Source organism: Hippichthys cyanospilos, chromosome 9 (genome assembly GCF_059441005.1).
Source record: "Hippichthys cyanospilos isolate Australia breed blue-spotted pipefish chromosome 9, RoL_Hcya_1.0, whole genome shotgun sequence".
Lineage (NCBI taxonomy): Eukaryota > Metazoa > Chordata > Actinopteri > Syngnathiformes > Syngnathidae > Hippichthys > Hippichthys cyanospilos.
The window spans coordinates 21,140,410-21,150,814 of NC_142377.1; the positions used below are offsets into that span (position 1 = coordinate 21,140,410).

A 10,405-nucleotide genomic window follows, 5' to 3' on the forward strand; every position below is an offset into this window, starting at 1 on the left:
ATCGTTTTGTGTCTACTGGTTTTGAAAGTAGCCGATTTTACACACTGCATTCCAACAATTATTGTCACGAGCCCGACACATAGCCATTTGCCAAGATTTTGCAGTTTTTCTTAACCCAAATACTCAGAATATTTGGAAATTTAGTTTGCAACCACAAAGAGAACATCCAAGCATGGAGGCTGAGCAAAAAAAAAAAAAATGGAGCCTGAGGTTGTGTGTGCGTGCAAATCAAAACAAGCAAAGATGGAAACAAAGACAAGGGACCAGAGGTAGAAATGTTCAAGGTTTTCAATGAGGCGTCAGAAACGAATGTACGAAAGCAACAAATGTCCAATGTCAATACAAGACGTTGCTTTTTTCGCTCTCTTCTCTGGGGATTTTTGCCAAGAAGGTCCTTACATGTTGAAGACACGTGCATCCATTTTCAGATGCTCTCCATTGCTTAAAGGGAAATTCCGTCAGTGTTTACCTGAAAAAGGGTTGGATGGATTCCCTCATCATAAGCGCTATTATCAGTAAAGTGTTTTCCGTTTTTGTCCCTTAGATTCAAACTCATAACAATTCCTAAGAGGTCGTACAGGCAATCAAGGCTTCTTGTTGGGTCGACATTGGTGAAAGCAGATGGGTAAAACCCTTTTGAAAAGTTATATTAGCAGTTGATCAGCAGCAAACTACCGGCTACTCAATGTATAATAAAGATGTGTCCATCTACAGATGGTTATTTACTATGTACTGTATTCTTCTGTTCAAATATTTAGGGACTTAGAAATGTCATTATTTTTTTTTAAAAAAAGAGGCGCTGTTTGTTAAGGCATTAACCGCAACTGTATTCATAATTCCCATATTATAAAATGCTTTTCTTAATTTGGGTGTTTGTTGTATTGCCTGATGGAGTAATACAATTTTCAAGAAATCTTTCAAAAATTCCAGAAATGGTCAAAAACCTTCAAGCAGCTCATGGTCAACAACTGGATTTTTTTTGGTTTGTTTGTTTGTTTTCCAGTTTTGGCATCAGTCAGTTAAGATTCTTGAGCAAATGTTCATTACGAAAATTCCCAGGATGCACCGTGGAGGGACGACTTTAGGTCAGGTCCGGCCAGTCGGGTCGCTTGTGGGGCTTGCAGGTGTGAACATCCACCGTATCCTCGCAGTTGTTGCACTGGACTGTGCAGCACCACTGGAATTTGCACTCGCACTGGCTGAGGCGTTTGACTCGCATGGTGTCGTAGCCCCGGCCGCAGCACATCACTTCGCAGCCATCGGTGCCCCGTGACGACTTGTTGCAAATGCGGCCCGCCGTGCCCAGAGAGCCTATAGAGATAAAGCCTCAATTAATATCGTCGTCTAGGGGTTTAATAAGAACTGTTTTGAACCTGAAAATCTTCTTTTTTTTCATTTACAAGTGCATCGAATTGTTCCGCTTTGAAAAATGTTGATACGTATCGAATCATCTTTTATTGACGACGTACCTTCAAAGAAAACATTCCGACAAATTTCTTCAAATGGCACAAAAAAAAAGTATTTGCGTCATACCCGCTCAGACAGAGACTGACCGTATCGAATCGCATCATAATGCCGCTGAGTTTAACCGTATCGAATCATTTCACTTTCCAATCAAAGTGTCCCGAATCGTTTCGTTCATATCAAAAACCGTATCAGTTTTCGAAGCATCCACACCTTCCGATTGGTATTACACCATCCAATCTCCTTCTTGACATTTAAAAATCACCATCAGTGAGTTTTTCTTTTTGACCCTCTACCAGTCAACTATTCTGAGGCAAAATTGCCAAACCAGTAATATTGCTTATACTGGAATAGACGCGATAACAAACAGTTGAGGTGAAGTCTGAGGTTTGTAAGTTTACAATTGGTGCCGGAGCCTTCACAATTCCCAGCCGATCATCTGACTTGAATTGAATTGTCTCTGTCGTACAAGGACCTCTTATTATTTCTGAATGATTTAGTGCTCAAGACAGACCAGACCGAGAAGTTCGAAGATTAACTGTAAACATTTGAGCTGTTAGTTTTGCCAATGACCATTTGACATGTTTACATCCCATCTTTCTCGTCGGTACAGTCGCAGGTCTGATCTTCCTGGGCCGTTTGTGGAACTTACTGTCAAACTAAGATGTCTATCTCTAATTGTTGTTAATAACTTGATTGCCTTTTATGGATTGATCTCACATTTGCTTCAAATCTGTTACTGCCGCAATTCTCAACTGATTTTCCACGGTAACAATCGTACAGTGAGACCGGAGGTTTTATAATATCGCTGTAAATTCAAAAACAATTAACACCAGGTCACAATTCTCAATGGACTCTCGTAAGCCTTTTATCGAGTTATCTCACCATAACGCTCACTCAAACCGACACGCCTCAATACTGAAGACATCTAACACCAAATGGCTAAGGGTATCTAACTTCTTTAAAACGGATAGGGAAAACGTAACAGAACGAAGTAACAATCCACCCACCGATAAAGATGCGGATGCTTGTGAAAGTTAAATCGGACAGTGGAGCAAAATGTTGTCTTTCCCACAGAGGTTACATTCCCAGACAGGTCATTCGAATACTCTCCGACCCGAACCCAAAGCTGTGTTCAGGTGTGAAGATCAGATGCCGCTAATAATGACCAAGCGTCCCTGATGTAAATAGAAGGGATAAGAGAAGCTATTCCCCTCGGGCTGAGAGAGATCCCTGCTTAAAAGTGACCAAAGGAAGGATTTGAAAAATAAACCCGCATGTATCCCCGGGCCGTGAATTCCTACACAATGGAGATTAGCGGCGAGGAGGTATCATAAGCTCCTTTCAAGATCACTTTTTAACAACCCGTCCTTTGAGTCATTACATCAAGTATCAGCCCAAAGCCAAGGAGGAGCGAAGGTATTCACTTTAAAAGTGCAGCACGTCATCGAAAAAGGAACTGCTGAGTGCCTTCACGCTCTGCTGAAGAGACTGGATGTGAGCAGAGAGACGGATCCTTAACAAGGCAAAGCAAACGGCGGGAATTAAGGCGGATGGGAAAGGGCAAATCGCTGGACTTTAAGCTGTGATGGAATGCGAGCCCTCGCTTGACGCCTCCGGTTTTCATTTTGTTTTCAAATGCGACGTGGCATCCAGTGCCTGTTTGATCGTTGATAAAGTGCAAAAAGTAGATCCAGATGTAAAGCTAAATCAAAATACGTATTTCAGCAACAGGTTCCTGAAAATCAAGAATGACAAACTCAACGGATACTTATAAAGTTTTTCACTATCTTAGGTACGTCAATTCGTTGGTGGTCGCTGAACTCGAACGGCTTCAGTAGTACCCCTACCAAACCGGCCTGCTTCGCGAGGAAGCCCTACTTAAATCAGCCCGCCGTTTGTCCACCCTTGTTCTTGCAGTCCTATACTTCCGAGGTACAGCAACTCAAATCAGCTTATAGACCAACCGCGTCGTCTTTTGTCTTGAACAGCCACGCTTCCTCTCCCGGTCCTGTTGCAATCAAGACTTCTCACCTCCAATCTCCGGCTGCTATTGTTTCGTAAGAACACCGACATAAATCTCACACCTCCAACACTATTATCGACAGCATGTCTTCCCACTGTGCGCATTGAAGAATAAAAGAATGTTTTTGATACCTGCCGCCCGGTCCATGAGGCAGTAGTCCGGCGAGTTCTCCGCGTACACCAGCTCGTTCTTGAAGCTGCCCTTGAAGTCACGCTCAGCCACCATGAAGCCGGGACCTTCCTGATTCATTGTCACCTCCACTGCCGTGTTGTATTTTTTGCGGAGGTAGTCACCTGTCCGCCTAAAGTCAGACATAGCCAGCCAGCAGGTCCTCAGGGAGCAGGAGCCGCTAACGCCGTGACACTTGCACTCCAGCTTCATGAAGCGCTTGACGGCCTGCAGCAGAGGTCAGAGTTGATGGGGCGTTAAGCCTGCCGTGCTGGCCTGTGGCCAAGGCGTGAACGACCCTAGGAGTTAGGTCACCTCATCTTCAAGTGATCGTCTTTCAAGGGTAAACTACAGTCTGTTGGACGTGTATACACAAGAGCATGAGGGTAATAGGGACCAGGAATTCTAGGAACTTTCCTGCGCGTGAGACCAGTAAGCAATGCGATAACATTATTTGAACGTTTATATTCACCTGGCATCGTCATGTAAACGGAATAATCTCTCAAAGGCTTTGAACAAGGGATGAATCTTTTTATCAGAAGTGCCTCTGAATGTCACGGCTATCCCTGAATCGGAAGGCCGCTTTTGACAAACCCCAAGGATGATGAGGATACTTAACACAGTTTTATCAGAACTGAAACAAACTCCAGCTTGACATGTTTAACAAGGATCGATGCACTATTTCATTTTTGTAGATCCAGTGTCGAAATGCGGTGCCCCTGAATTGGAGGACAGTTATTTGCTGGAGGCTTGCGTGACGGTAGTTTTAGCATAAATAGAAAAGAGCTTTAGACTGATTTACTAAACAATGTTGGAACCGCAATGTCATCTACGTAGACCATCCTGAAGGGTGCGTGACTTGGAAGGGGGTCGCGTCACTTTATGAAGATCTTACAACTCACCATTCTTCCACAGCGATTGTTGTGCAGATTCATGAGCGCCCGGGCGTCCTTCTCCATCTTCTCCCGGGCATCCACAAAGGACTTGGCAAATTTGATGCCATAGTTGATGTTGTCGCTGCATCCGCCCCAGTCGAAGTTGCCCCGGTGGTCACTGGCCTGGCCGCGTTTGTGCCCGTCACAGTTGCAGTTCTCGACGTCACCTTGACTGCATGCCCGGGTAATGGCATAGACAACCCCGGCTGACGAGATGGCGTAGACGAACGCTGCTTCTCTGCTGTCTGGTAAGAAGAGGGACGAGTAGTATTGAATTTAATAGTTTTTCCCGAGTAACCTTTTATGATATACAATCCAGAATAGTGATGAAATCACCAAATAAATGTGTTTAACAACACTTGTGCAGTGTTTTGACCATTTTTGGGTCCGTTTCTTCTACATTATTCTTACAGTATATTAGCCAAGGGATGACGCACTCCGGTTAGTGTGATAATTAAGTGGCTGTGCCGTGTTGACCCTTGACAGGTAGTCACCATCTGCTGTGAAATTTCAGCTCCCTTAGTGTCTTCTCCCAATGATTTACCTTTGATGTAAAGATCAAAGGATTGGACCAAACCCTGCACAAGGGTTAAGGTGTATTCATTATTCTTGAGGGGTCCGATCCAGCAAATTTGAATCAGATGTGTTGGCGGATGGAAGTATCCAAAACATGTAAAACCGTGGCCTGGGTTTGGAAACCCCTGATTTCATACATTGCCCACTGAATGACATAATACAGCTTGTAGTTTGGTCAAAATAGTTGTCAGACTGGTTTAAATCGTTTGATCCGGGTGATTTAGTACATTCCGAGCCCAGACAGAAGTATTGGAACAGTATATTGAGAGTCCATGTATGGTGGATCGCGGCAGGCGCAGCTGCATGAAAACACAGCCCGGCCGACTCTCCTTTCACCTTTTTCCTCATGCGCATGTGGAGGCTTTCTCTGTCTCGGCCTTTGTTTTCATTTGAGGGAGAAGAGGAGATTTTTTTGGGGGAAGGGGATTCGGGCCCCCACCACACACACACACACACACCTCCACCTCCTGTCCTCATTCCCGCTCACGCAACCAAGCAGAACACAGGCGATATGTCAGGCCGTCAAACTTTGTCCGGATGCCAGAAACATCTCCCCAAATATTTACATCTCCTATTACTGTTTATACATCTCCAGTGTGGATCTCTCAATTGCGGCGCTTGTTTTTTTCCGAGAGAAAATCAATTTTCCCACTTTCCCTTATTCCCCGAGAAGGAGAAAAAAAACACCGGCGCTGTGTTTGCGCGGAGGAATTATTCATGAGACATCCATTCATTATGTGCTTATCTGATCACGGCGGAGACATTTACAAGGGTGATTAACTGGAGTGTCTAACACACATTGGAAAAGAGCCACATTCCCAGTCCCAGTTGCACCGACTCACTTCTCAGCATCACCCTGCCAAACACGGAGTGGTCTCGCTCCAGCGTGCTGCAATTCCAGCGCTGGTGGCGGAACTGGTGCTGGCACTCCTTGATCCACTCCTTGGCGCCCTCGCCGATGGACTGCATCAGGTCGGGGTGGTGCTGGCACAACTGCCGCTGTTTGTTGACCAGGCCTGGGATGTGTTCGCAAATCACCCGAGCGCCCAGAGTGCCGATGTACCTGCGCGCGGGCGAGGATCAATGCGTCATTGCCAAAAAAAAAAAAAAACGTTTACATGCTCAGATGTTTAAAAAAGTCTGGTTCTGTATATCTAAAATATTTTCCATGAGGTATGACCACAAATTTATGAAGCGTCAATGAGTAGCAAACATTATGGAAGTGTGGAACTGCTTCGATGGAGTAAACATTTTTGACCGGCAAATACATTTATACATATTTGCACGTGAAAATTATTTAGGTACGTTTAAATGTATGTGCAAATAAACAAACTCGCAAACACTGCTCGTTGGCTAAATCTAAACCCTTGGGATTTTCCCATAATGCAATAGTATATTTTGGGGAAAAAATTTGTTTTCAGCATTCGGCTCACAAATGTACGTTTGCTTTGGAAAGTATTATTGAGTGAATTTGAATATATTTGCCGGTCAAAATGTTTCCAGTATTCCTTTAAAAAAATGTTAACAGAAAATGATGAAATTCCTGCCTCTGTGGCTGAATTTAGTCAGATTTGTTACCAAAACTGATTGTATTTAGGGAAAAAAACAGATTACAATTTACAATTTGAAAAGCGCCATCCGGAAGTGTGTTCAAATTCACTTTTTCAAAATGAATCAAATCAAAGGCTGTGGGATTTGGAGTCAGAATGTCCACCTCCCTCAATTGGACACCCCACAAAGTTGGATGCCTGGGGTTGCCCCGCCCTCACCCCCAGTGAAGTCCACTTGAAAGTGGCTCAGGAGCTTCACCCAGGCATGACACTTTGTCAGAAACAGCTCACATTGGATCCCCCCCTTGAATGTTAGTGCTAAAACAAGTAGGATTTTGACATAACAATGAACACATTTCTTCAATGACTTTCCATTGTTGACTTTTCAACAGGACTCTTGTGCTTGTGTTTCACGGCCTTGGTGGAAGACACGTTCGGGAGTGCTAAAATTCCTCAAATTTGGTGAGAAAGAAAACCTTCTTGCTCGTGTCAGACCTTTAGCTACCTTCTCCACTTACTCATTGCAACGTGTGAGCACATGCCGCTGTACGTACGGTACCAGTAACGGTTTAAAACCTGAGTTTACATCCTCACAAGAGCGCCTTTAATCGCCGCGCAGCGTCCAGTTTCCACTCCTGTTATGGCCGTGCACAACCGTGTGGCCGGGTGGTAAAAGCTGAGCGGGGGCGCTACTTGTGTTTATTTTCTTGTTCACAGGAGCCAAGCCAAACGACACTTGAGGAAGCACACTTAGACAGAGAGAGGAGCCTAATGGTGGTGTCAATTTACTGGATGGACGGCTTGTGAACAAGTGCCTGCCCACCACCTAAGTGTGAAATTAAACAGGCGAGTCCGTTTTATGTTAGCTTTCTATGCCGTATCAGAAATTGCACTTCAGCCTAAATGTGACAATAGGGATATTTTACATATTGTATACTAACAGCCCTCAAACTGCCTTTCTCTGCCCGTGAGATGGTAAGCACAGATGGATGAAGATCCAATGCCACTTTCAAGTGACTCTACACGGTCTGAAACACCCGCATCACCGAGGGTGTGACTCCTGCCATCATGTCAAAGTCAAAAGCAGTTGTGTTGATATTTATCTAACGCTCATATTGTCATTAACAGCGTTAGCAGTACATAAATTGATCACTAAGTGATGTCATCACCACATACACAAGGTTTACTGTCCGAAATGCTGCCTGCATGAATGAAGATTGTTTTTTTTTTTAATTGACCTTGCACGAGCTTCCCCTGACCCTCTCAAATTGGGCTCCGTTCTCCATAACATCGTAACAAGGCTTGGTTGTCATGGTAACAGAAGCCAAATTCTCCATTGGCGCAATTCAAGTGTACGGGGTGATGTTTACAGACACTCATTTGCATAATTGCTGCCTCCACGGGTGAAAACAGAATGCTTGATTTTACTGTTAAGGGAGCCGTTTTTGTAGACCTGAATTCAAAAATCTCGGCCCCTGATTATGACGGGAACAAAAGTTAGAAACGAAGAAACACAGAGCAGTCATTTCACAATTGTAACGCGTAGCACCACTTTACGCATGGTGGTGGCGCTTCAGTGACAGTAAATTAAATCCCAAGGAAAAACAAAGGGAGTTGCTGCTTTGACGCTCACCGAACTGCCGTTATTTTTTTGTCTTTTTTGCACTCCTTTAAGATAAGTGATCAAGGCTCATTTGTTCACGCACCGGCGCCCACACCTGACACTTGAGTCCCAGCTGAAGATGGATGGGAAACAATCGGGGAGGGGAGACGACGTCCTCCCTCCACCACCATTCACACCACACCATTCATCTTCATTGTTTGGCATGCATGCATAGCCAAAATATTAGATACACTTGATCACTCGCTTGCTTATATTTATGAACGCCTTTGATATTGTGCATGCATTTGAGGGCCCTCTCATGGAGCTCATTGAGGTGAAAAATAACTTCTTTTTTTTTGGTTTCTATTTTGTTTATAGAAATATTCAGAATTTACATTGTATCAATCTTGCTAATAGTGAAACTACGTTGTGGATTTTTCACAACAATCAGCTTTCAGAATTATGATTTTATTGAGGTACTATGTTTGACCTGCACACCATTTCAAAAAAATATTAGGGCTCCTCCCATGTAAGTAAGGGCACTATGAGACTCAATTTAAAGGCAACTGAACCGTGTCTGTCATCTAGTGGTAGGTGGTGATATTACAACTTAAAATTACAGTTGACCCCTGCATAGTATGGTTTGGCACTCGAAGATTGGCATAGCCCCCCTCCCCATATATGTTAGTTTTTATCATGGAAATTTTTCTTTTTATGGGATTTGTCATTTTACGGTTTTACAGGAGTTTTTTTTTTTTTTTTGGAGGGGGGGTTAAATAAACAAATTTAAAAGTCTTCAATAATAATATTAATAACAACAATTAATCAAGTGTTGGGATCTTTGGTCTACTAACCCATGTCAGGGTGAGATTCATTTCTTATAAACAAATTATTTTGCAACTTAATTTTATTCACACTTTAAAAATAGATTGGTCAAACCCCCAAAATATTGATCACATTTTATGCAAAGGTTGTGACTGCGACTGTAAACACACATTCCCACATGGGACAAGTATATATATATATATATATATATATATATATATATATATATATATATATATATATATATATATATATATATATATATATATATATATATATATATATATATATAATTAAAAAAATAAATATTGTATATATTGTTTCACGTAAGCCGAAGTGAAGTCAACGGTCCCTCACCACCAGGATGAATCGACTCTCGGCGTGCAGACGAGGAGCAGCCAAGTGAGCATGTACACTTTGGCTTTGGAGTTTCCACGCAGCGTCCTCTTGCCCATCGCGGAGTCCCTTGATTGAGCTCTCATGTGTGATCGCGGCTCGGTGCTCGTCCGACGTCCATCGTTAATGAACACCCCCCAAAAATAAATGAAAACATCAAAAGACTTTGAAGCGCCGTGATGAAGCTCAATCAGAGTCCCGCATGAGTCCAGGAGCAGGTAGGGCGGCGCCTAATTACCGCTCGTATCAAATGATGACTGAAACCCAATTCATTCATTAAAGTTCTTGGATTTCCATATCAGTGTAGCAAAAAAATAACTAAAAAAAATACATATGTCCGTGGCGCGCGACTGAAGTTGCGCAAACACTTAGCGCGGACGCACGCGCTCCTCTTGCATGTCAAACGTGGGTGATGGGATGTGACACACCCACCTGCCCGCCCACTGCGACCTCCCTATATTCGAACCGGCCTTCTTTTTTATTTCATACATTGAAAAAGACGAGTAAGACATCAGCTGGGCTGGCGATCTCCCTATATTGAAACCAACCTTTTTTATGTAATAGATTGTAAATTACAAGTAAGAAATCATCTTGGCTATTTTTATTGGATTATCTATCTATCTATCTATCTATCTATCTATCTATCTATCTATCTATCTATCTATCTATCTATCTGTCTGTCTGTCTGTCTGTCTGTCTGTCTGTCTGTCTGTCTGTCTGGGGTTAGGGTTAACCAAAAAATGACATTTTAAAATGAATGATGAACACGAATTGAAAACAACTTATTCTTTATGTTCCTTAGTAAATGGTTATTATGCTAAAACTGAAATCAAAACCACCAATAAATGAAAAAAAGTAATAT

General features: G+C 42.9%; 2 protein-coding genes across 4 annotated transcripts in view; one reads left to right on the plus strand and one right to left on the minus strand.

Moving 5' to 3' along the window:
- st7l (suppression of tumorigenicity 7 like) overlaps positions 1-9,260 on the plus strand; it is a 28,482-nt gene extending 19,222 nt beyond the window's left edge. For 2 of the 3 annotated variants that reach the window (XR_015866528.1, XR_015866527.1), the window contains exons 16-17: positions 7,112-7,181; positions 7,437-9,260. The gene's annotated coding sequence lies outside the window, so the exon portion shown is untranslated. Of the gene's footprint in view, positions 1-7,111 lie in introns of all 3 variants that reach the window. The other variant, XR_015866526.1, reaches the window with a different exon arrangement.
- Positions 271-9,938, minus strand: LOC148419417 (protein Wnt-2b-A-like). Its single transcript, XM_088422537.1, has 5 exons — positions 9,505-9,938; positions 6,012-6,232; positions 4,561-4,838; positions 3,622-3,886; positions 271-1,311 (listed from the first exon to the last, which is right to left on the minus strand). The coding sequence occupies exons 1-5, from the start codon at positions 9,627-9,629 to the stop codon at positions 1,082-1,084; spliced, it is 1,119 nt and encodes a 372-aa protein (XP_088278663.1). The 5' UTR covers positions 9,630-9,938; the 3' UTR covers positions 271-1,081.
- Positions 9,939-10,405: the final 467 nt, after the last annotated feature.